The 26,195-nt window shown below is 45.9% G+C and overlaps 1 protein-coding gene across 11 annotated transcripts; it reads left to right on the forward strand.

Moving 5' to 3' along the window:
- Positions 1-1,293: 1,293 nt before the first annotated feature.
- Positions 1,294-26,195, forward strand: LHX9 (LIM homeobox 9). Of its 11 annotated transcripts, none has more exons than XM_032318944.1 (8): positions 1,294-1,358; positions 3,542-3,646; positions 3,888-3,958; positions 9,059-9,177; positions 11,169-11,371; positions 12,494-12,849; positions 18,965-19,167; positions 20,447-21,194. In XM_032318944.1, exons 3-8 carry the CDS (start codon positions 3,931-3,933, stop codon positions 20,702-20,704), a joined length of 1,167 nt encoding a protein of 388 aa, XP_032174835.1. In that variant the 5' UTR covers positions 1,294-1,358; positions 3,542-3,646; positions 3,888-3,930; the 3' UTR covers positions 20,705-21,194. The 11 variants fall into 11 exon arrangements, with proteins under 11 accessions (XP_032174835.1, XP_032174832.1, XP_032174841.1 ...); XM_032318941.1 differs by lacking the exon at positions 1,294-1,358 and adding an exon at positions 2,462-2,784; XM_032318950.1 differs by lacking the exons at positions 1,294-1,358; positions 20,447-21,194 and adding exons at positions 2,467-2,784; positions 23,377-26,195.

Raw genomic sequence — 26,195 nt, forward strand, 5'->3', positions numbered from 1 at the left:
ACTTTCTTCAGCGGTCCCAAGAGAGAGAAGAGAAAGAAACAGAGCCTGTAAAGGTCATCTGTCTGGAGAAAAAAGAGAGAGGAAAGAAAGTTCATTCTGAAAAGGGGCCCCGATTTAAGGCAGAGTTTTGAGAAAGCCCCTTGACAGAAGGAAATAACTTATGGGATTCCTCCTTCCTAGAGGCAGCTTTTTCCTCCCCCTAGTGCACTTCCTGAGGTAGGGAACTGGCCCAAGAGAAAGGACTTCATGTCCCATCCCAGATGATACTCCTGTGGGACTCTTCCTGGCAGAACTTGAAGCCTTGTGGGCAGCAGCAAAGGAGTCGCTGTTGAGGGGTGAGGGGTTCTCTTACTCTCTCCCACCTCTGGAGCCCGGGAGCCAAGGCCTGAAGTTCTCCGCTGTGGTTCTGTGGAGATGCTTGTGAACCACACATCAGGGGTAGCGGTGGGTCGGTGCTCCCACATGAAACACAATATGGCCACATAAACGGGCCTCACTGCAAGAGCTTCAAGCTATATTGTATTCACACATTGTAAAGTAAAAATTCAGGTTTCTTATTGGGTGTGTGTATACAAACACATGTGGATGCTGAGAAATGGAAACTTCCCAGCTTAAATCAACGCTGGTGCTGCTCCACTTTCATGGTTTCTGGAGACTCCTGTTGCAAGTCACCATAAATCAAGGGGCACTGATTTCTAGATGGTTTCCAACACAGAAAGACCCAGTGGAAACTGGGGAAGCTTCTGATGGGGTTTCCCCGGGGGGAGGATGGGCATGGATTCCTGAAGCACTCGTGCTTCTCTTCTCTAGGGAAAGGGCCCTGTCCTGGCAGTCCTCTCTGCAGGTGGATTGCAATGCACACTTCCTCTCTTCGGAAGACACACTGGCCCCGTTAATTCTGCAGCGCAAGGAAGAGAAGGACTCCCCTCCCTGAAACTTACCACTCCCAGCCCTGGTGTATTTGGACAAGAAGGACCAAGAGAAGGGGAGATGCTACTGGGCCCTGCTCAAACCTTTGTTCCACCGCAGTGCCCCTTCTCCAAGGCATTTGCAACGTCCATTCCGCACACCCTTTTCCACTGCCAGAAATCAGTCCGGCTTCAATGAACCTCCAGACAAAGCTAGGGAAGCGGGCTCACTACCAGGCAAAAGACAATCATCGCGCTGCTTTCCTGCAAGCACTTTGAGACCTCACAGTCGGTGGCTAGCCCAGAAGGAACCTCCCCCTCCACTCCAGACCAACACCTGCCATTTAATCTTCTCTACATTGGACCAGAGGCTTGAGTTCCCGGATGTCTGCTCATGTTGGAAGATTTAAAAGTCGGTGTTATTTTTCACCATCCTGCAACACTTAAAAGGTACTTCCAGGTGCCAAAACTATCCTCTCTCCTCAAAAACAAAGAAAAAGAAAAAGTCATGTTCAAGTCTGTGTGCGTGTGTAGAAGGGGGAGGGGATTGTCAAGACCCTCTTGCACGCCTCTGTGAGAACTTGATTTCTGGAAAAAGGTTGGAGAGGAACCCACAGATACCTTTACCTAAACGTTGAGTCATTCCTGGGACTCCCCGCCTACCAGGGGTCTCTGGACACCCTGTTGCGTGTCTGACAGAGCACCCTGGGCGCTGAGAGCAGAGTGACCCTCGTCTCTACAAATAGTTTCAAGGTTGGGCTCATGACACAAAATCTCCAGAACTCACGGCCCCCTGTTTTTTGAGACTGCGTGTAAAAAAGAGTGTAAACCGGGGGAATCATAGGCTGTAGAGGGATCGGGAGATTGGTGACGACCATATCTTCCCACTCGAAATTTGTGCCAAAGTGTGAGTTCCTCCGTGCACTTCAAGGTGCGCGCACCTCGCGCACGCGCGTGGAAGGAATGCCCTTTTTTGTTTGTTTGTTTTATTTTGTTCAAATATCTAAAACGGTTCGTGACCCCAAAGAGGATAAAAACGTCTGCTTCGGACAGGAGTGAATGAAAGCACCTAAGCGCTTCCATCCGTATTGCCGTCCATCTGTGCGATGGCCTCGCTGGCGAGCATAGAAGCTAAACCTGCGAGGCTTGTCCCCTCTCTGGCTGCGAAAACGGACCGACACATAGGGGTTCTCCAGGAGAGAAAGAGCTAAGGAGGCCAGAACGGGAAGGGGGGGGGCGGTGAGGGGATAGGAGGTGAACTAGTGGAACTAGTCGGTTGGTGGGACTGGCTGGTGAAGCCAAGTACCCGGGAGGAACGAGGGTCTCTGTCCTGGGTTCTCAGAGCCACATTCAGGATTTGGGATGGAAAGAGAAAGACGGAGGGCTTGGATTCGTGGTTCCCGCTGGATCCCTTGCCACCCCTAAACTGTGTGGCGGAGCTTGCGGGGCTGGCTAAGAGATGCACTGCCCCGCGCCCTGCTCGGCGCAGCCCCAGGCGCCCCCCATCCCACGCTGGTTCCTCGGGAGGCTGGTAGGAGCGCGGGCGCCCCAGTCCTCAGCGCCCTCAGCCCACGCACCGCAGAGTAACAGCTCAGGTGGCACAGCGGGGAGGGGCGGAGAGGGAGGGCCGCGGCCGCACGCGGACTCGCAACCCGGAGCGGCCAATCTCGCGGCTCACACCCCCTTCCCGCATCAGCGCAAGAGCCTCCCAGCAATCCCCCGCCCCCCATCTCCGACTGCGAGGAGCGCTCTGGATGGGGGAGTGAGTAAATAATTGGCCAGAGGCCCGGCTTCCCGGTTCTCGCTCTGCTTCCCTGCGGCCTGACTGCGCCCGGGGCTGCTGGGGCGACGCAGCCCCTCGGGAACCTGAGACCAGGTAACCTGGCCCCCGCCCCGTCCCGCGTCTGGGTGTCTGTCTGTGTTCCCGAGAATGCTCATCTCCTAAGGTCTGAGTCGGTTTTCTCCCGGTTGATCGCCATCCCCACCTCCTAGCAGGGGTCGGTGTGAGCGACACCTCCAGCCCCCGCGCTGACCCGTCTGGGAACGCCGCGATGGCGCGCGGAGTGCATCCCGAAGTGCTGGGTTCCTGGCGCCTCGCCCGGGAGCGCCGAGAGTGAAGGACCGGGAGGGGAAGGCGGGGACGTGGCGGGGGAGCAATCAATGGCTTAGCCCAGCTTCCCGCAGGAGCTACCGCCCATTCGCGGTCTACGCAGGCACCAGCTGGCGGCAGCATCTTTTAGGTACAAGCTCCAGGAAGGCAAAGGCCGGCTGGGGGGCCGGGAGCCCAGGGCGCGCTGCGGGACCCCAGCACCCCCGCTGCGCCCAAGCCTCAAGATGTTCTGGGCTTTATGAGGTTCAGTTACGGCCGAGTCCTCCATTAACACCTCCCCTGATTATTGAGAAGCTGGAAGGGCTGAACGCAGTCTCAGAGCGCGTCTCCGCGCACCAGCCCACGTCTGTGCCCTCTCCCCACCCCCCCCTCCTCCTCCCGATTTGAAAGCATAAACTGAAAATAAAAGACAGGTGGAAGGAGCTGCGGGTCAGAGGTGAGGGATTCGGGTCAATTCCGAGAGAGAGAGAGAGAGAGAGAGAGATTGATTTCCATCCAACGGTTTATTTATTTGTATTAACAGAGGAACCCTCGGCAACACCTGGAGACCAGCCCGCACCTCTGGCCGCCGCCCCCCGCCCTCTCTCGCCGAGGACCGGGTTCTTGGGGAAAACGTCTGGACCTCAAGGTAAGATCCCACGCGGGTTGTCTCGTCGGAGCGGTTTCCTGGCCTGGGCGTGCGCCCGGACGGCCGGGCACCCCAAGAGCGTCTCAAGCGCTAGCGGAGGCAGGCTGGGCTTCATTCGAAGCTGCCCAGGCTCCGAGGTCGCGCCGGGAGGAGCAGTTCGGACGCGCCCCAGCGGGGTGGTAGGAGGCGCGGGGGCCCCGGGCCCGCACCGCCCCGCTGACGCGCGGCTTTTCTCTGCCAGTGCGGCCACCATTACGGCGTGATCAGCTCCTTTTGCTCTAAGAATGCTGAACGGCACCACTCTAGAGGCAGGTGAGTTACACGCCAGGTTCCTTCTCGTTTCCTCTGCCCTTTTTCTTGGGCTGGTGTGCACACTGGTGTGTGTGTGTGTGCGTACACGCGTGTGCGCGCCTTCATTAGGTGAAAGAAAGAAGGGTGTGTGTGTGTGTGTGTGTGTGTGTGTGTGTGTGTGTGTGTGTGTTAGAAATTACACCGCGCTTCGAAGGCTCTAAAAATGCAGTCTCGTTCAGTCTCCTGCCAGGATTCCTGAAAGCTGCGTTTCCCTCCTTTTGCCTTTCTCTTGAATGTCTTTGACTTCTTTGAGGATGGAGAGGGGGAGGTGGAGGTCATCGTGCCGCTGAGCCGAGAGTTGTCGGCAGCACGAGGGATGCGCCCTGGATCCTCCGTGGTGCTGCTGGGGGCGTCTCCCCACTGGAAGGGATGGGGGGGGGGCAGGGCTGACACCGTTTCTCACCTGTGCAGGGCTTAACTGGAAACTGGCTTCCCCCGCATTTTTTGTTCTATGCAAACCCCGCGCAGCCATTCCTAAGCGCGACCTCAGAGGACGCTGTGCGGGACGTCTCCCTTTATTCCTCAGGCGGCTGAGGGCCCACGGCGCAGCAAATGTCAGGTAAAGGGGCTTCGGATTTCTGATGTGGCAACCGCCCCCCACCCAAGAAGCCAGGGAGCACGGAGGACAGAGATTTGAAGGGAGCAAGTGACAGTCGGGTGGCTTTAAGGGTACAGAGATGTGCGTGGGTCAGGGCGCGCGGAAAGGTAAGGCCCTGGGGCGCTAGCGGCGTGCAGTCGGGGCGCGGCCCCGTTTCCCCTCGGTGCGGGAGGGCTCTCCCCGCCCCCAGCTCCGCTCGCATTCGTCCCGCTCCCATCTGTCTGGAGGGAGGCCCTCCCAGCAGGACTGAATCAGAGATGCGCCCGGGCGGCAGTGCCAGTCTGGAGACCTCTTTGAACATAGAGATTCCCTATGCCCACCTACTAGAGAAAGGCCTGGCGGCTCCGGGCCATCCGCTCACCTTGTGCCCAATGGAGCCGGGAAGACCAGGACTGAACGCTCGGTTCCCAGCCCCAGATGACGTCAAGTTCGCCGAGCCCTGGGCTGCTCACGACGGTGCCAAAAGCCAGACACGGCTTCAAGAGCTGCATCTTTCCCCAACCAGTTTAACAGGGTCAGGAGGAAGGATGACCTCTACCCTTTGTAGGGCAAACCGCGGGTACAGGACCTTGACTTCCAAAAGTCAGATATAAAGAGAACTTAAGTTGCCAGAGCTCTCAAGAGATGGGTCTGCTGGGTTATTTTCCTCTCTGGAAAAGCCTCTTCTTCTCCCTGGGTAAAGCCATGCATTCCCTTTATTTCCCCTCTCCTGCCCTCTGGGGAGTTTTTCAGGGCCAGAGCTTGGGACAAACTTGCCTCCTTCGTGGAGATTCCAGGACCTTGAACCATCAATCCCCTACTGCTCTGCCCAGCTAGAAACCAGCCACCAGCTTTTCTGAAAGCGGCAACTGTAGCCAGATGGACGGATCGCAGAGCAAAGAAGAGAAGGGACTGTGTGTGCCCAATCGTGAGGAGGGTTGCCACCCGGCCAGGGTTCTGCCCCACTGCTCTGAATTGAGCTTTGAGTTGAAGGAGGAGCGTTGCGATCCTACTATGGGCCACAGAGGAGGGGAGAACCCCTTGCACCTGTCCCATTTAGAGAGGCAGAGCCCCAGGAAATGAACCAGGGAGCACTCCAACTTTTATAGAGCACTCTGTGCTATTCTGAGGGACACCGGTCTCCAGTACCTCTTCTCCAAGAGGTGAAAGAAGACAGAGCTACAAAGATGCTCTCCTTAAAGTGCTTACTGCCCTTCCTGAGTGAGGTGGGCCCTCTTAGGTAAACTTTTGGGGCTCCGAGACAAAAAGGATAGCCCAGATTACACACCCAATTCTTGGAATATCTCCTCCCCATCATGGGCATCCTCTTTAAGGAACAGCGAGAGGAGGCAGAGCTGGGCGGGTGGGGAGCAATTTCTGCAAAACTAGAAAGGACCTCCCAAACTCCAGCAGCACCCCCTAGCTTTCTGCAAACTTCCTGCTTTGGCTGAGTGAGAAAGAAGACTGCTGGCAGTACACTTCTTTATGGAAAGTAGCAACACCCATTGGGTGCGGGAACTTACAGGCTGAGTTTTATAAGAAAAAGCAGGAATACAAAGCTGACTGTAGAAAGTGCTCTGCGCTGCCTGTACCTGAGGGACGGTTAACAAATACTTGTGGAACAGATTAATAGATGAAGGATGGTTTACAGGACTTCTGTGATTGGCTTCCTTGGAGTCTTCACAGAACTCTGGCGATTTCCTGGAGTTGTTTGTTAAATTTTCACTTCATTAAATCTCCAAAGTCTGTCTCTTATGAGAACAGGGTTATGTTCTTGGGTTCTTTGTTGTTTGGGCTGAGGAGGACCAAAATTCAACAACAGCCAAACCCAGTTCCAACACCCCCATTCGGTAGGCAGTTGATTGGGAGAGTGGTCGTGTAGTCTAGACATGAGACAAAGCACGTCCCCGGATTGAGGTCCCAAATTTACATTTTCCTTGGAGCTTCCGTGGGTTAACTGACTGGTTTTCTTCTCAGAGTCTCTCCTCTTTCTCCTCCTTCTCCTCTTCTTCTGCCTCTTCCTCCTTCTCCTTAGATCTGAGTCCATTTAGCTGCTGACTTGTGGGAAGGCAATCTGCCCCTTTGTAAGAGGACCTGCTGTCTCTGAAAGGGTTGCTGCTCCCAGCCCCTCCTTGGGGCCCTTCGTTTGTGCACGTGGGTTTGAAAAGCTCATTGATTTCCATCCAAATGGGCTAATTACATTACTTACAGTAAATAGCAGCCCTGCTGTCCGGTAGGGCTGCCAAAGTGAGGGGGGGGGGGAGGTCTCCAGCTTAGTTCACTTGATTGGCTTCATTTTTGTGTGAAATTGTGTTTTATGAGCTGTATTCTGGCACCCGGAGGACTGTAACAGCGTCCAGTCTGCGAATAACATTATTTTTGACCCTGAGAAAAGAGCAAGGGGAAGCAGTGGCGTCTTGGGTTTCATGGAAGAGGTGACTCCAGCAGCTTCAGAAGGCAATGCTTTGGGACAGGAAGTCAGACTGTTGCACAAGTAGTTTCCTTCCTCCCTGCGTTCCTTGTCTGCCTTTCCTCCCTCCCCCCTCCCTTTCTTCTTCCTTCCTTCCTTTCTATTTCATTCTCATTCTCTTATTTCTTCCCTTCCCCGTTTATTCTTCCTTCATCCTTCCCTTCTCTTTCTCTTCCTTCATCGTTGCAGCTTTGACCACTGTTCCCCTAGAGAGAAGCAAGTCTGCCACTAGGATACTCCTCTGAGGTATCCAGGATGTGTCGAGACACGAGCCTTTCCTGGGAGAGCCGATGGTGGGGAGTGGTGGCACACAGGGCAGGCAGAGGGAAGGAGAGGAGCGTAGCCCTGGCTTTTTCCTTTCTCTGCTTAAAGCTGGGTTGGTTCCTGCCGCTGCTCTATGCTTCGGGCCCCTAGGGGGCTTCTGCTGGTTTGAATGAATCGACAATATCGGAGTATTGTGGACACTTTTTAATAGGGCCAAGGAGGGGCCACCGCTAGCGGGAACAGAGGGAGACAGAACAATCCTGCCTCTTGTGAGGCTCAGGTCTGCCATTCTGCTTGTCAACTCTCACCTTCCCCTCCTCCGCAGCGAGGAGCCCCTTTCACATCCTCCTAAATGTGCGGCAAGTCCGCTGTCCTGCCAGGGTGGTGGGAACAGCACGCAATAGGCCGTGCACCTCGTCCTGCAGGGGTCCTCCCACAGAGGCTCACATCCAGAAGTTTCAAGTGGGACACTAGGATCACCAGCTGTTTACCTTCAAACCTGAACTGGGGTAAAAGATATCTCATCCTGTGTCATGGTTCAGTAGAGGACCACCCCCCCCCCCCATACCCTGTCCTCTACATTCATTTTTCAAACAAAACCTTTTTGCCAAAACTAAACTTCAGAATCTTTTTCACTTTGGGTGATGTTCCAGGCCCTGGTAGGGTGGAGGGCCTCTAGGGGAGGTGAGGTGGCCTGCTTCTAGAAAGTGAGTTGAGGAAGAGGGGAAGGGAGGAATATCTGTTTAACATTAGCTTATTTGGGGTCCCCTGTAAGTTAGGGACCATAAAGTCCACAAGGAGGAAACCCAAAGTTTGTTGCTGACATCCTGTATGCCTTGAGCTGGGGTCTGATCTTGAACTTGGATCAAATAGGCCCGTTTCTGCCTCCTGCACCAGGGCGGGGACAATAAGGGCTCCTTCTCCTCCTTTAAAACATGATTACTGAGAACTCTTGGAAGGGTGTGTGTGTGTGTGTGTGTGTGTGTGTGCGCGCGCGTGTGTAGGGGAAGTAAATGCCCCCTCCTACTAACCCCCCCTTCGGCCCCCTCCCCTTTGTAATGTTTGTCCCTGCTTGCCCATCACCAGGGGGTTGAGAGGAGTATGACAGGTCTTTGTTGTCTGAATAAAAATCCGTGGCAGCTCCAGGGAGAGAACTCCTCCTACTAAATTATCAAAAATGGGCTGGCTTTAGTCTCTTAACAAATTGGACACAGCTACGGCAGGAGCAGTCCCCAACCCAACCTACAGGCACTGGGAACTTGCAAGCAGCCAGGGACCGCTGAAAATAGCACTTCTTTTTCTTTCTTTGTGTTCAAAACTATTTTCTTTCTTCACCAGATTTTGTTTTCCTCCCTCCGCTGCAGTTGTTTCCCATTAGTAACTCGATCTCTCGGTCTCTCGGAGCAGTAAGATTCGCCTTCTTCGCCGCCTTCCCCCTCCGCCCCTGTTTGTTTGTTTTCTGCACATCTCCTTCAGGGAGCCGCTGGGGTTTCCCCCCTTCTTTTTTCTTCTTCCTTTTTTTTTTTTTTTTCCTTTTCCAAGCAGACCAATTTCCACTCTGTCTGCCTCTTTCTTCTTCCCTCTCTTCCTCTTGCCGTCCGTCCCCGCGCGTCTCTGCACTCCTCCGACACGCAGCTCTCCGCCGTCCCTTCTGCTGCTTCCCTCGGATGAGCTGAGAGCCGCGGGCGTGTGTATATGGAAATAGTGGGGTGCCGAGCAGAAGACAACTCGTGTCCTTTCCGTCCCCCAGCCATGCTCTTCCACGGGATCTCCGGAGGCCACATCCAAGGCATCATGGAGGAGATGGAGCGCAGATCTAAGACCGAGGCCCGCCTGGCCAAAGGCGCTCAGCTCAACGGCCGCGATGCGGTAAGGAAGGGCCCCTCGGCGGCGGTAGCCTGGCGCCCCTGCGCGCTTTGCGAAACCGAGCCTCCATTCCCTGGCTTTCCGAGCTGAGGATGGAGGGTCCTAGAGACGTCCTTTCCAGGCCGGCGGGCGGGTTTTCTCCTTTCTGACTGCCTGCGGGGGCTAAGAAAACCCCCTTTCTGGCTTGAAATGTCTCTGCAACCGAGACCCCGAGCTCTTTGAAATGTCTCTGAAACCGAGACCCCGAGCTCTCCACTCGCTGCCGCAGCAGGGAGGGCCACGAGTGAGAGGATGGGGATGTCCTCTTCTGCAGACCTCAAACTCCGGTCGCCGGGCGCCTCCCGGGCGAGGATCGCGGCAGGGAGGGCGAGCTGGGTGCGGGCGATGCGCGGCGGCGCGCGCGGCCGTGGCGTCCCCGCCAAGCGGCAGCCCAGGTGGCTCTAGTCTGGGTGTGATGACGGGGTATTTGGAGAAATCTCAGACTCGACTGGGCTGGAGCGTCTCGGGACGCCTGGAGCTCGGCACTGCCTAACCCAGCGATTTTCGGGGTTTCGGGCAGCCCGGCCCGGCCCCGCTAGCGAAACAAGACTGCGTTCAACTTCCGGGCCGGGCGGGTGTAACGGGTAGGGGGAAATCTAATAAAAATCCGGAGGAGCGGGGCACCTAGTCTAAGCGCGAGAACTTTCTAACCCTTAAACGATGTAACCAGCTACCACTGTTACTACTATTCATATTAATAAAAGTCTCGTCCAATTAATAAAGAAAACCAATTGATAATCTATGCGCTTCCCTTTCCCTCTAACGAGCCAGAGGGGGAAAACTACAGAAGTCTCCGGAAATGATTTCAGCCAAACAGAGCTGTGTCGATCCTTCGGCATCATACCGGGCATTGTAGCGCAAACCAACCCGGGAGACTGCCCCGGGCGGTCAGTGGTATTTGGGGTTCCACCCAGGAGCCGAGTAGGTGGAGGTTTCCACATTTGCAACACAAATGCAGTGTGGAGGGCCCCAGGTCTCAGGAAAAGGAAGAAACTTTACTTTTCCAGGCCCTCCAAAGTTTTGTGGGGGAAGTCCAACCCATTTCTGCTAGTCTTGAGGGGAAAGGATTAGTGGTTACTTTCTTCTTTTCCTTTTTCCTTGTTGTGGCTATCCTGTTTAAAGCCAAAAAAGCAACCCAAACCCGAATCTCGTGGCGAGGCTGTGCTCGTCATTGTGAGGTTTCCTCATCTTCAGCCGGGTCGGGGGATAAGCGCGCGTAAAGCTTAACCTGGGCACCAAACAGATTTTCAGGACACAATTCTCCCCACTATGTTAGTAATGGGGAAAGGGGGACTGTGCAGAAGGGACTGGACAACAGACTCTTCCTGGGAACAGGCACCAATATTTATAGGATCAATATCCCTGAAAATTAAAGAACAGCCAAATATACCCCGGTCAAAACAGTGTCGACCACAGGTATCATAATCTCTTCCTTCCTTTTAAGTTAACGCTGCATATAAGAATTTAGAGAAATGGAATGGTTTCAAAACAACCTGTGTTCGTTCAAATCTCCTTTCCATTCCCAGGTAAAAATTTCCGTTGTTTTATTTTGTGTGCGTTGAAAGCCACAGTTTTTAGCATGTATATTCAACTTCGGGAGCATCCGCCAAACCATACTCAGTGCGTTCCTAGCCTTTTTAAAAGAGGCTCGAGGTGGACGGCTTGTCTTTAAGGTTTTAAAAGAGGGTGAAGATGGCCAGCCCGTCTTAGGTTAATAGTCTCGGGAGAACGCGAACGCGGGGTTCAGGCAGACACTGCAGAAAGGGAATGACTTGCAGAAGCAAAAATCGCTAACTTTTCCTCGACGCCGTTTGCCTTTGCGCTGTGGCCCCTGACCCTTGCCGCGCTCCCAGACGACTGGAATTCGCGCTGCGGGGAGGGAACTCCGGGTTGTGCGTGCGCGCCGCGCCCGGTGCTCGCTCCGTCCTCAGCGGTGCGATGTGCTTGCCTTGCAGGTCATGCCCCCGCTAAGCCCGGAGAAGCCTGCTCTGTGCGCCGGCTGCGGGGGCAAGATCTCGGACAGGTACTACCTGCTGGCTGTGGACAAACAGTGGCACCTGCGGTGCCTGAAGTGCTGTGAATGTAAGCTGGCCCTCGAGTCCGAGCTCACCTGCTTCGCCAAGGACGGTAGCATTTACTGCAAGGAGGATTACTACAGGTATCCCCGACCCCATCCTTTACGCCTCGGTACACCTGGCGGGGCCACCCACCCCAGCCCGGGAGCCTCCTCTCCGTCCCCCAGCTTTCGCCCCTTCGGGGTACGGTTATCAGTCCCGAGACCGGGGAAGTCCACTGCACACGCCTTCAAGCCGAGCCACCCCGCGAAGGGCGGTGACGATGGGTGGGTGGAACACCAAGTTCAAGAGCTACCAGTGACTATCACCCACTCCTGGCACCTTCACAGCTCAGTAGAGGGAATCTGGAGACTAAAGCGGTTTTTTCTTTTTTTCCGTTTACTGCGAACTGGGCGAGACCGCACCTTGGAACTGAACTGATGTCCTGGGCGGCGGGGAGCGGGTGTTAGGTTTTCGTGAGGGTGGCGGGAGACCACGTAAATGTCCATGAAAAGAAATAATCGTCGTTGGTGAAACCCAAACCACTCAGTTCTGAGTTCCCCTTGCTGCTAGTTAGAACCATGCGGGCTAGCCTGGAGAGTAACCTCTAGGGATGTTTTTTGGTGCTTCCCAGCAATTTTTCTTTCTGGAGTGGGAAAGAGAACTATATGCAAGTGACCTAGCTCTGCTCTCAACCAAAGGGAGAGAGGCGATTAAAAAAGAATTAGATTTCTTCTGCAAAAGCGTCTGTCTGAATGATTTCATACACATTCACACATCCCTAAATAATAATAATACCACTCTTCGGAGAATGTTTTGTAACAGATGAAACCCTCTCCTTGGCATTGCAATTAAATATTTTTTACATAGCGTTTGCATTAGCTAGTATGGGTTTGTTTGATTGTTGGGCTTTTTTTTTTTTCCTTTTTTGACTTTAGTTTGTTTTTTAAGTCTTAACTTTACAGAGAAGGAAACTAAAGATATTACCCTATTCTTCTCATTTTAACATAAGGGTTCTTTGTCCTGGTTCACCAGAACAGGTCAATGAGGAAATAAATTTAATGATCAAATGGACCAGCGTCCTCTTCTCCCGGAGCCTTCTTCTCCCAGGGAGCCCGCCTAGGTGTCAGTCTAGGACCACTGCTGACCAAACCCCAGGTGTCATGGGTGGGAAATAGCTTGCCTTTGCCTCACCCTGCTCCCTGACCTTTTTTTTTTCTTTCCAGAAGGTTCTCTGTGCAGAGATGTGCCCGCTGCCACCTTGGCATCTCCGCCTCTGAGATGGTCATGCGCGCCCGAGACTCTGTCTATCACCTGAGCTGTTTCACCTGCTCCACTTGCAACAAGACCCTGACCACCGGCGACCATTTCGGCATGAAGGACAGCCTGGTGTACTGCCGCGCCCACTTCGAGACCCTCTTGCAAGGGGAGTATCCACCGCAGTTGAGCTACACCGAGCTGGCGGCCAAGAGCGGCGGCTTGGCCCTGCCTTACTTCAATGGCACTGGCACGGTGCAGAAAGGGCGGCCCCGGAAGCGGAAGAGCCCGGCGCTGGGAGTGGACATCGTCAATTACAACTCAGGTGGGCCCTTACTACTCCCCCCTCCCCCATTCAGCCCTGGCCTGGGGCTGTCCTGAGAAGGATTCCATAGAGTCCTTTCCCATTCAAGATCTGGTGGCAAGAGGGGGTTTTGCTTAACATGCCTCTTTCGTCAGTACAACTCCCTTTCACCCAAAAGAAGGGGAGAGAGAGAAGGAGAGAAGAGAGAGAAGGAGAGGGGGAAAGAAGGAGACATGGAGAGGGGAGAGAAAGACCTTTATTTAGGTTGTGGCAGAAAACACAGTTCATGACCATGGGGCTGCAATGACTTCCCCCAAATAGGCAGAGCCAAATCCTTGTTGCCCATTAGTTAATGAGCCCATTAGTTTCTGGCTCCCAGTTGGAGCAAAACAGCCCCAGGGCAATTCCTGTGTGGAAGCCAAATTATAGATCCTGGAGGAGGTTTTCCTATATACTGAAGGAAAAAAAAGTCTTCAGAGCGCAACTCCAGTCTGCCTAGAGAGGGCAGAGACTGTGGTCACCAGCCCAGAGTTAATCAGGAACACAGTTGGCAAGAGTGTTGAAAACCAAATCCCTGTATCTGGGTGAAAAGCAGCTGTGGGGGTAGGAATCACTCTCCACAGCTGAGCTGGCCTGCCCCTTCTGTAGGTCAGGCTACTCATCGAACCAGCTCATTCCCTGTATGATAAACCATCCGGACAACCAGACCCTTTGGAAAAATGAAAGAAGCTCCAGGTCAGGCCCACTGAGGAGTCTTAGTTGTGTGACAGGCTGCTCTTCTGTCCTCCACCGGCCTTCCCTCTTAATTAAAAACAAAATGCAGGCAACAGGCCTGACAACACACTTTCTTTCCTGCTTTGGGGGACACCTATCATTTATCAGTCTCTCTCATTCGCCGCTTTCCATGGCTGGTGTCTGCCAGGCTCTCTCTCCATCCCCCAGGTGAGGATGGAGTTGGACATTGCAGATTCTATCTTCTTCCAAGCAGGAAGCTTGGAAGCTCTTCTTGAAGCTCTTCTTCGAGTTCCAGACACTGGGAAAAGGGGTCTGGAAAGCCCAAGGTTAACATTTGGGAAACTAAGGACTGGTTTCTCATGCCACGCCCCGTCCTGGATGGGAATCTCAGAGGCAGGAGACTCGGGCTAGAGGGAGTCCATTGTATTGAAAGTGACCTTGGGGGCCTCCCTGGAGCAACCCCACTCTGATACCATGAGCACCCAGATACCAGCCAAAGCACGGACATCCCAGAACACAGATCTTGCTGATTTTTTTCTTCCAGTCCTCAGTGCCCAGTGTGTGGTTGATCCATTGCTCAATGGTAAAGGAACGTTATCTACTGGGAAAAGCGATCTATCCAGTGTGAACCATTTGGAACTAATAGTCCTGCTCTGAGCTGGGAGTTTTTAGGGGAAGCTTCTCTGAAGAGCAGGCTCCCCTAGCCCTTTGCTCGGTTCCTTCCTGGTGTTCACTGCCGATTTAACCGAGGAGAAGGAATCCCCTCCTGGTCATCACTGCGGGTGGCATCCCACGGAGATTAGGAACCAGGGAGCTCAGCGCCACTGCGCTTGTCCCTAGAGGGTTCATGCCAGGGTCGCTAGACCAAGGGAAAAGAGCCGGCTGGCTCGCTACAGACCCCACCCGGGCATGTTTTTGTTAAGGCAGCGGGTGCAGCCCCGGGTTTTGCCAACCCCCGGCTGCGGGTCGCGGCCTCGTGCTCGCCCCTGCTGCGCTTCCGCAAGGGCTTTTGGTTCGGGGCCACTTTGCCCAGCGCGCTCATTTCATCTCCTTTGATGCGAGGTCCCCGGAGCAGGAGAGGCAGGGCACTAATTGTTCTTTATTAATAGAAGATGACATCGGAATCTCGAGGCGCTCACCAAGGCCCTAATGCCCTAATTAGAGAGAGACAGAGACAGAGACCAAGAGGCCGAGACCCACATAACAAGCCAGTCCTTTGGAGAGGGAATCCTTCAGCCCCGAGAAAGTGTGCAGAAGGATGGAGATTTCTAGCCATGCGGCAGCAATACTAATTTTTGTGCTAATTTATTTAATCTAACTAGCTAAATTTGATTTTGTCTTGGGTCTTTATGTTAAAAAGATCTGGGGAACTTTAAGAACAGTAGAATTTAGTATCCCCTACTTCTAGAGCGGGCACATTTATTTCTTGAAAGAAAGAAAGAAATAAAATCTCCTTCCACTTAGGTCTTTAGTTTGCAGATTGGTGCTGCAGTCAAGGTTTATTGAGAAAGGTGATGCTGTTCTGCTCCTGCTGGAGGAAAGGGTTGCTGAGGCCTCCCGATCCTGAGTTTGTAGATCACACCACTTCAGACTGGATGCTTTTTAATTAGCATCCACCCTATCCTTTCTGGACTTTTCCTAGAGATACAAATGAAGAGGATATACTTCTTTAAAATCAGATGAAAATAATCTTGAGAATTGGGTTAAAGGTACAGGACCAGAAATCAACCTCGCTATTAAAAAAAAAAAAATCTTTATGACTCTAATGCCAGTTTGTTACAAAACTAGCAAAGAAAAGCTTCGGCAAATTTAGAACATGTTAAACAGTAGAAAATAAAATGCGCCCCCAATTTTAACTCATTATTTTAGCTTTCTCTGGATCTTACATTGCCATCTCTGCTGAAATGTAAACTAGTCTCCGAAAGAGTGACATTTACACAAAACAAATATAATTTATACGTTTGTATATTTTTAAAAACATTTACAGAAAAGACATCCAGAGAAGATGTGAAACTTGGTAAAGATAACTTAGTGCTTGACGTCTGGCAAATGCCTTTAATGAAAATATTCCTAATTTAATTTATACTTCCTTGTGCAGATACCCGGCAGATATTTTAGAAAGAGACAGAGTTTATTTGGAATGCTGGATTGAAATGCAGCCCTCCAGGGGTGAGAAGATTTAGTCTAGGATAGGCAGCTGTAATTTGGGTAATTTGGCATTAATGTAGAGACTACATCTTTGCTAGTTTTAAAAATCTCCCTTCCTTAGGTTTTTCTACGATTCCAAACTTCAAAAGCTCCTGAGGTTGTTAAATTAGCCTGGCACTGACCCCTAGTGGTCTCCCAGGGATCAGTTAGTTCTCAGAAGGTTACACACCTTCAGAACAGAAACTCGTTCTAGTATAGGTGACCACTTCCTAAGCGACTGGAAAATGAAATATTTAGATCTTCTCACTGACTTTATAATGCCATATGTGTACTTACAAGTGTATGGTTAAAGCAGTTTGAAGAGCGTTATCATTTCATCTCATAATTCAGGGGGAAAAAACACATATAGCTTTCAAAGTAGACCCAGGGGAAACACAATCACTTGCAAGTTTATATAATGCATTTGTTGTTAAACACAAACAATTTAGGATAATGCACTGAGTTACTCTGTGGAAGAAACAGATTGCTCTTTTAAGTTGAATAATATGATGACACTGTCACAGGAAAAACACACAGTATATCTCTTTAATAAAGGGCTAACAATCTCTTTATACACTGGATTGTGGTCTGTGTGAAAACAAGTCCCATTATTACATTTAATGAACTAAAGTTATCTGCTGAGTTTTTAATCAGCTATAATGAATAGAGAACGCATACTCAGAAAAGCAGTTTAATCAAACTATTCTATAATTGTTTTTCATAAACTTCATTTTAAAGACTAATGGAGTACATAGTGAGGTTAGGAATCATACTCAACTCTAAGAAATATTATCCTGGGGTGGGGTAATAGCTAAGGGCATTATTTAAATACCGAGTTAAGTCTTCTATCTCAAGTGTAATGTTCAATTTGATGTGCTGTTCAGGAAAAGTTACATGTTACTCACATATAAGAGGAATGAAATTGTATTTGAAGAAGCCTCCAATGACTGAATTGTGCCTCTTTGACCATTTTGTTGTGGGCACATTTATAATCTGGTTGTGAAATATAGCTCAGTTTATTAGAGGTAAGTGTAGTTTTATCATAGGTCATAAGATGCTCTTTCATTTGAGGATTGGAAAGTACAGTTTTGTAGAATATTTCAACCCAACACATCCCCACTGGGCTAAAATAGTATAAGACATAAAGTACATTCTTTCTCTTATCTCTGAGTACATGTTACTCTTCTGATGCAGTTTAAGGAGTCTATGTTCAACATTTATATGTATATATCTACTTTGGATTCCATTTGAGCTGACTTGATTTTTCATTAATAGTCACTCAATTTTATTGATGAGCAAAGATTCCAAATCTGGGTAAAATGCTTTTGAGTCCTGGCCCTGTACTTGACTTAGGGGACCCCAAAGTGAATGTTACATAATCTTTCCCTCATCCTCCCTTTTACCACATGTGCCCTCCTACTTATGTACCTTATGGAAATATAAAAAAGGAGACATTAATTCATGCTTAATGTAATGTCTTCTACGTTAGAGAGAATTTCTCATTAAATGGATTTTGTGATGAAATCTGAACACCTCTTGGTTGATGACCCAAACTACTGTTTCTGTATATATGCTGACTTACTAAAAATAAGTTTGATTTATTTTTTTTATTTTTTATTTTTATTTATTTATTTGACAGAGAGAGAGATCACAAGTAGGCAGAGAAGCAGGCAGAGAGAGAGGGGAGGAAGCAGGCTCCAGGTGGAGCAGAGATCCCAATGTGGGGCTCGATCCCAGGACCCTGGAACCATGACCTGAGCCGAAGGCAGAGGCTTTAACCCACTGAGCCACCCAGGCGCCCCTAAAAATAAGTTTTAGAACATAATTCTAACCAGATCATAGCAGACAAATAATAATCTGGCAGAAGAGCTAATATTAAGAAATGCTTTACTTTCTACAGATTCAGATTTTGTCTGCCCCCCGCCAAGTGACACGATCAGGTTGATTTTATATATTCTATTATAATGTACTAAAATGTAGGATGATCGGATCTGACAATGCATCATGTTAATCACCGAAGTAAGGATTTATTGATTTATTTTTGAAGTCAGGGTTTGAAGAAAAAAAAATACCATGCCCTGTAAGTTGAGAAGTTCCCTGAATCAGTCAATATTTAGGGAGAAATTTCATTTTGTAATCCTATTTTCTTTGCAGAGCTAGTAGGTTATCAGAAATGGCCTTTTCAACGTGCAGCTTCACATCCTGGGAGGATGACTTTCAGGTTGGTTTCAAAGGCTGGGTTGCTTTGCCCTCAGTGCTGAGCCGGGTTCTGCAAGGAGAGAGATGTCACCCTCTTTCTGCCAGGCCGGCGAGGGGGCATAGCTCAAATGCCACTCACACATCCACGGCAAAAAGGGCCAAGATCTGAGCTGAGACATAAGCGCCATCAGTGTCTCTGAACTGTGAGCTGTGGGGAGTGCTTCAGGCATGAACTGAGTGAAGAGAAGTCTGGGCTCATTCTCTTTCAGAAATAGTAAAATAACTCCAAGGGAAAAGTGTTTTCTTCCTGGGATTGCCTAGTGTTAAGCAGTTATAGCTAAAACCCCTCCAAAATAATAGTCTTAGGATTACATAGGAAATGTACAAGTTCTTATCTTGTAAATTCTTCCTTTTCTCCAGCCACTTTCTACATTTTTCCTGACTGCAAAGACTCTAGGAATATCAGGAAAAAAAACTAAAAATTGGGAACTGACTTTAGGTTCTTCCCTAGTTGGTGTGCTCTCAAAAACTCTCAGATTTGAGAGAGCTGAAATTACTCATTTGCATATCCCTCATGGTAAAGAACAGTGCCTTCAGACAGTATGTTTCATTTCACAAAGAGACAAAATACGGAGTCTCTAAAAACTGTGTGTGTGTGTGTAAGGGCAGGTGCCGATATGCATAAACATATTAGAGCTTTTCCTTTTCACTCTCGGATGTTTCTTTCACACTTAGGACTTTCTTGTCTTCCCGAGCTTTCTAGCAACCATTATGCAAAAGAGAGGATTTATCTAATACTTTTCTATTACGTAAACATTGGTTGTGTCCATATTAAAAGACTGGTTTGGCTGACATTGGCAATTAACCTCTTTGTTTGGTCTAGATACCATTTGTATCTTGGGGGACAGCCTTTCCCCTGGTTGCTTTATTATCATAACATTATACAGCCCATCACCACTGCCCCTAATGCCCGACTTGACACTGAGCACTTGCTCGTTTGCTGTCACTGCAACAGGTTGCAATGAGAATGAGGCAGACCACTTGGATCGGGATCAGCAGCCTTACCCACCCTCGCAGAAGACCAAGCGCATGCGAACCTCCTTCAAGCACCACCAGCTCCGGACCATGAAATCCTACTTTGCCATCAACCACAACCCAGATGCCAAGGATCTCAAGCAGCTTGCTCAGAAAACAGGCCTCACCAAAAGAGTTTTGCAGGTAAGAAACCTCCATCCTTGGCTGTGTATACCTCTCCCTTATCCTTGCCAGCAAAAAGAGTTCTCTTCCCGGTTTAGAGCAATACAGATATTTCCTGTACTGCTTTTTGTTAGTTTACTTTAGTTATCTCCTTAGAGTGTAGGCAGAAATTTTGCAGGGGCTTCCTGGAGGGTGTCCCAAGACAGACCCAGGATCTTTTAAAGTGCACCCACCTTCTCTCTGTAGATGGAGAGATGGGGCCACCAAAACCAGCCCAGCTTGCTTCACTGCTCTGTAATGTGGCTGATCTTATTTGTACACCTTGTGGCTTTAGAGAGTTCCATTCACACTAGGCTCAGTACAGAGTTGAAGGGGGGACCTGCTGGGGCTTTTGTATTTCAGCAAACTCTTGGCAGCCCCACTCACAGGCCAGTACCTTCCAAATGCAGATCAACCCTTTTTTTTTCAACTCCTGAAAAGCCACAACTACAGATAGTGTCTCAGCAACCAACTGTAGCAAGTATTTTCCCATTTTAGTAAACCATATCTCCAAACTAAACTTTGAGGGTTAGATGTGCTGTCCAATTGTTTTCCTAAACTCACAATGGTAGGAATATACAATTAACGAAATTGTGGGTTGCTGTGGGTCACCTGTGATCCTCTGCTACTTCTTAGTGACAAGTTGTACACACTTAAAATTCCACCAACCAGCTTCTGGCTGCTTGTGTTCTGTGGCCCTGGGTTTTTCCTATGCAAAGACTACTTACCATGTGTCAGACTCAAGGATAGCTTGAAATCTGTTTCAGTGATTTTCATTTCATAAGAGTCATTCTTACTTTGCAAAACTTTCAGTGATCCTGCCCCTCCCCCATTCTCAAAAGATAACAAACAGGTAAGGAATCAGGATATATTTTTCCCCTTTATCTCTGTGCCTTCATTTCCAGGGTATCTCCACTTAAGAATCAGTTGTCCCAAGTAGTACTTGTTAATGCTGGCAGGATATATGCACTTGAGAGAGTATCTGTAGCATTACTTGAATTACTCTATTCTAAAAGAAGATCCCCCCCCCCCAAAAAACCCCTCCTCTCCCAAGAAAAATAAACAATTTAAAAAGAAAACATACATTAAAAAAAAAGGAAAGAAATAAAGAAAGAAAAGCAAGCAAGCAAGAACAAAAAAAAAAAAAAAAAAAAAGAAGGTGAGAGGTAGAGAGAGAAGAGAAAAAAAGGAAAGAAAGAGAGAGAAAAAAAGAAGTATAAAAAAAAAATCGGTAAAGAAATCAATTGGGATTGGTTTGCAGGTTTGGTTCCAAAACGCACGAGCCAAATTCAGAAGGAACCTTTTGCGGCAGGAGAATGGGGGTGTTGATAAAGCTGATGGCACGTCGCTTCCGGCCCCGCCCTCAGCAGACAGCGGCGCTCTTACTCCACCCGGCACTGCGACCACTTTAACAGACCTGACCAATCCCACTATCTCTGTAGTGACATCCGTGACCTCTAACATGGACAGCCACGAATCCGGAAGCCCCTCACAAACTACCTTAACGAACCTTTTCTAACATTGGTTTTTTTTTTTTTCCTAATTCTTCCTCTTTTATTATTCTAATTATTATTATTTTATTATTTACAATACTTTTTTTTTCTAACCCACAAGATATTTGGGAAATAAAAACAACAGCTTCGTGTTATTAGCATCTGCAGCCACTTGGCAAATGAGTTTACAGTATTGTCTTCTCTACAAAGTGTTTTTTTTTTTCTTTGTCTATGAAGTGTATTTGTTTTTGTTTTTGTTTTTTGTTTTTTTTTAAATTAGATCTTTTCAGTTGGTAAGGGGAGTTTTTGAATTATTCTAATAAGTGCCTCTTAAAATTGTATGTTACTTATTTCCAGAATCTCGAAGGAAAAAAAGTGGTATTATGATGGGTAAATAATTATATTCCCAGTTAAATGATTAGGGTAATAAATAATCAGATAATTAAAGTCATTTTTAAATCTTGGGATTGTATGTGTATTTATGGAATTTTGAAAACTTCACATTGTTTTTTTAATTTTAAAACTGAAAAAAATGTTTTGATTATTCTTTTTTCTTACAAATGAGGAATATGATTAAACAAAATATTATCTATAGCATCTCCAAATACTTAAGATTAATTAGGTGGGAAATCTGTTCCAAGGATATGACTTTTCCTTCTTTTCGGGATGTACATCCCAGCAAAACTTGTTAGTTACTTGTTTCTCAACATTTGGAAAATACTTATACTCCCTCTGTATCTATGAAAATTCCATATAAAGTTTGAAATTCTATACTTTTAACCAAAAGCTAAAAATGATAGTTGTAAAACCATTGTTTCTAAATTAATTTTTTTCCTAGGGAAAATGGAAATAAGCAAAATATAATTTTTTAAGAAGTTAAAAAATCAGTATAATTTAATTGATAGATCTATTAATTGGCTTCAGCTGTACCATGATATTGTATCTGGCATTCTATATGAATAATGTTTTTTTTTTTAAACCTTAGTAGACTAGTATCAACAACAAGAAATCTTTGTTTTGTTTTGCTTTATTTTACTTCAGCATAGGTTGATATATTTGTCAGAAAAAAAGACTTTTCTGACATTACAGATTTAAAGTTATTAGTCTTAAAGTAGATAAACTCAGAAGCCTTGTGGATGCTGATCTGAATATATTTCCTAGTTTACAGTAGCATTTTTTTTCTTTTAATTTAAGCTAAAATCTTAAATGGTCTGGGCAGTGGTGAATGTTCATCTATATGCTTCTGTTGTAGTTAAATACCAATTAGATTGTGGATTTCCTAAAAAAAAAAAATAAATAAAAAAGAAGTCAAGATATATGTCTTGCTTTAGTGGATTGTTAAGAATAACTTTGCACATATTATCCACTTTTTGGACCCCTTAAATCTCCTTCGGTGGTCAAAGTGGCTATTTAATAGATTTTAAAGGTGTCCTTCTGGCTGTATAAATGTGTGGTTACATATTGACAGTTCACTGCCCACATTAAAGTGCATTATTGTAACTTTTGCTCAGGGTCTTTAGAAAATTAGCACAGAAAGTAGCTTATTTTTTAAAAAAAAAAAGATGGTGGAAGATAAGTTAACACTGTAACAGAAGAAAGGTGTGATTGCCATTATATATTTAGCAAGTGTGGTTATCATCTTATATGGAGCTTAAATCTTGACTTTTCATATTTCTATTACATTTTGGGCATTTACCACTAACCAGACCAAACAACCTTGGTAAGGCTGAGATCTTATTAATACACTTTTACAGGTAAAATATTGATACTTATAAATTTTGTTCTTTGACAGAACAATGTATGGTACTATAGATCTACTTTATTAAGTAGACTAATTATAACTCAGTTCTCCTATGTGCCTTATGATATAACTTGGAAGTAAGTTTGTGAAAAATCAGGATATATGTGTTGTTTGTTAAATTAACTGTTTTAAGCCCTTTTGACACCTCACTAGTTTTGTACTGTTTTACCTCTTATTTCTGAAACTCTTTTTATGGTGTATCCTGTTAGAGGGGACAAACATGTCATAGAAAGCAGTTGTGCACTCTTTCAAATATAGTTGATAAATTCAATAATCTTATATATTGAGCTTCGTGTTTATAGTACAGTAAGTGGTCTAGCAAAATTGTCCATGTTTCTTTGTTTATTGATAAATGCATTGTATAGAAACTATTTCCCCTAAATATTTATGGACCAAACAATTGTGATATATCCTATTAAATTTGTGTGAATAAACCGTTTTGAATCTAAGGAGTTTTATTTCCCATCAGTTTTATTTAAGGTTTAATTGTACTAGTGTGTTTCCAATATCTGTATGTAAAAGTTATTAAAATGGTAATACAAAAAACTTTTAAATATTCAAACATACAAATAGTTTTCAGATTTCCAAGCTTCTGATTCATTTTAAATGTACACACCATTGCATATGCAATGTAATTCAACTTAGAATTGCCTTTAAATATATTTTCTTATAATAAAAAGTAATGCCCCACCGATTTGACTCCGCCCAATTTTTAGAATTAAAAACAAGATCATTAGCAGATAAAGTAATTGCATGAAAAGAAACTTAACTATGATTAAGATTTAATATTAGGTCTATTGAGCACAAATGGATATTTGTAAATCAAAATAGAAATTGCAGACCCCTAAAAGCCAAGTTGCTCTGTAGTTAATAAATTGTCACTATGATTTTTTTCAGGGAGAACAAATCTTGGGGCATTACAGCCAAACATCCCGACGTTTGAAAATTCCCTAAAGTATTAAAAGAAGGGGAAAAGTTTGATCGGAAATCCACTGCAGTGAAGACAAAGACAATATTAGGTTATGATAATCATACATTTTAAAATCTATTGAGCCAAAAAAAAAAAAAAAAAGAGAGAGAGAGAGAGAGAGAGACTTAAATGTCATTTACTGAATGTTAACAAAAATTCTGTTCTTTATGGTGTCTAACACAAATGGAGGCTTAAAGTTATGTGGTTTAAAACAAAATTAGATAAGCCGTGTATAAACCAGAGAGCAGCCTGGTGGTAATATGCCCACTCATATTTGAAGAAAATTATTATTGCTAAAAAAAAAAAAAATCCCACACATTTGTCAAGCACAGTAATTGTAAAATAAAGTCCAAAAACATCCATTTCACTTGCTTGCTAATGTGTACTAGTCCTATCTGTTTATGGCATTTTCTAATTGTAAATTCGAAGAAAGCTATCACTCCTTTGAGAGTATAGGATCAAAACCCAGTAATTTTAGTATTATTGTTTATTCCTTCCTTTTTAAACAGAAATCTCTGCATGCACTTTTACATCTGTCACTTCTAGTGTACATCTCTGTATGATGACTTATCTTTGCTGTTTCTTGTATGATAAATAGCTTTCATTAATAAACATTTTATTTGATGCAAACATAGTTAACTTTATGTTAAATACACACTGTTGAAATTCCTTTTGAACACTGTCTTAAGAGGCAGCACGTACATTTCAAACTTGTGATACTTAGGGAAAAAAAGTCCAAACAATCTAATGAAGCGAAATTCTGATAGTCTAGGATAAAAGGACCTAGTTGGTTTTTAACTTTTCATGATTTTTTGTTTGCTGTATTCAATTGACCCATGTATTAAAAATTAAAAAAAAAAAGCAAATACAAGTTACAACAAAAAATAAACTTTAGAGTAAACTATCCTATAAAATTTCAGCAATGTTTTTAGATTATTAGGTTAAAATTTATAGATCCTCTGTAAGTTTACATGTTTGCTATGCAATGAGCAAATTTATTGAAGTATACAAATATATCCTGAACTATGAAAAGATCCAATCTTTGCATAGTTCAAATTACATATGATATTACAAACAAAGGAGCAAGTGGAAAGAAAAACAAATATGTAAGAATGAGGTTTTTTTAATTGTTAAAGGGAATATTTGAAGAAAGAATTTTTTAACGATTCTTATTTAGCTGTATATCCAAAGCATATGTTAAACAAATTAACATATAACTTTCCAGAAAATTTTTCAGTATGATGAAATTTTTATTATATACAAATGAACCCTATGTAAATGATGTAACTTTTATGAATGACAGACATTAAATATTTCACTTACATGTATTCTCAGAACTTTGAATGTTTTCTTAAATGCTTTCACTTCCTGAATGCTAAAAAAGGGAAAAAAATTTAAAAAGAGAGAGCAACTTACCAATAATAAAAAAAGAAAAAAAGCAATGCACCGTGACAAGTAGACTATTTTGAGGGATCATGAAACATGTTGGTTTTGTCAGTAACTTGAATGTTTATGCCTCATTGAAACCTCATCCATGGCAATAGCAACTTAAATAGATTTTCCAATACATTTCCACCGCGTTTATTCAAATCCTTGTCCTACAGCTTTGCCTTCTCTCCCTGTGCTATCACCTATGGTAGTTTCGGTTAGAAATATTCTGGAGACTCGCCTGGTTTTACAGACCTTTAAATATTTGTCTGGTATGTGAAATGCAGGAGGAGACCAAAAAGGGAAAGAACATAACTGCAATTAGACATCTGAAAAAAATAATACAAATTTGAAACAGGCACGTTTTTAAAAAGTAAAAGAAAGGAGCACTCATTATGTGAGTGGGAAGAGAAGAAAAGCTTGCGATGGAGAGAGTTGGAAGGTCTGTCATGCTTTCCTGTGATGTACCATGGTTTTTCATTCTGGGAAACCACACATTTATTTTTGGGCATGGAAGAGAAGGATGTGGACTTCTCAGAAGGGAGCAAGGTACTAAATTTTCATAGTTTCTACCTCCCAGATGCCTGGGTTAGTCTAACTTCTGGCAAATTGATCTCGGGCAAAAAAAGCTTTACAGAGTTAGCGTCTGTCAGTTTTGGTTGAGTGGCCCCCTTCATGTTGACTTACAGAGTAGGTAGGCTTTTCATACCTCAAATAAGGATAAAATTCCATAATAAAGGACCCAAAGCAAACACTTTTAAGACCTGGGTGATTTTTCATCACCTAAAAAATAGATAGCTTTATTTAACAAAACCCCTGTAGACTCCACAGCACATTCTTTTACAATAACGTTTCTTTGAAGTCAAAGCATTTTATAAACCACATATTCCTATCATCTCATTTTCCGTTTCAGCATGCTTGCAAAGAGCATCATGGAGAAAAGTGTTAGAAGTGGGAAGTTCTGGAATGGAAACGTGGAATCGTGTCATTCTAGGCTCTTAAGGAGAATACTAGGGAGGATACCGTTGCCATAAAAGATAAATATAAACACCTAATTTGGTATGGAGTTTTGCTATTTAGTTTTCAACTATGCTTTAAACAAAGCTAGCTTTACTGGTAGAGAGTTTGTGTACGCTCAAGGTGATTCAAAACTTTTTACGTGTATCGTCTCTAGACGCAAGGATCAAATAAGGACACTGGGACTTATTCCAAATTAGAGAAACGGCATTGTATGGTCTTTGAAACCATACATAGATAAACTCTGGATTGGCCTTTCGGATTTTATATTTTTAGCAATTGGGAACCAACTCTGAATATT

This window comes from Mustela erminea, chromosome 17 (genome assembly GCF_009829155.1).
Source record: "Mustela erminea isolate mMusErm1 chromosome 17, mMusErm1.Pri, whole genome shotgun sequence".
NCBI lineage: Eukaryota > Metazoa > Chordata > Mammalia > Carnivora > Mustelidae > Mustela > Mustela erminea.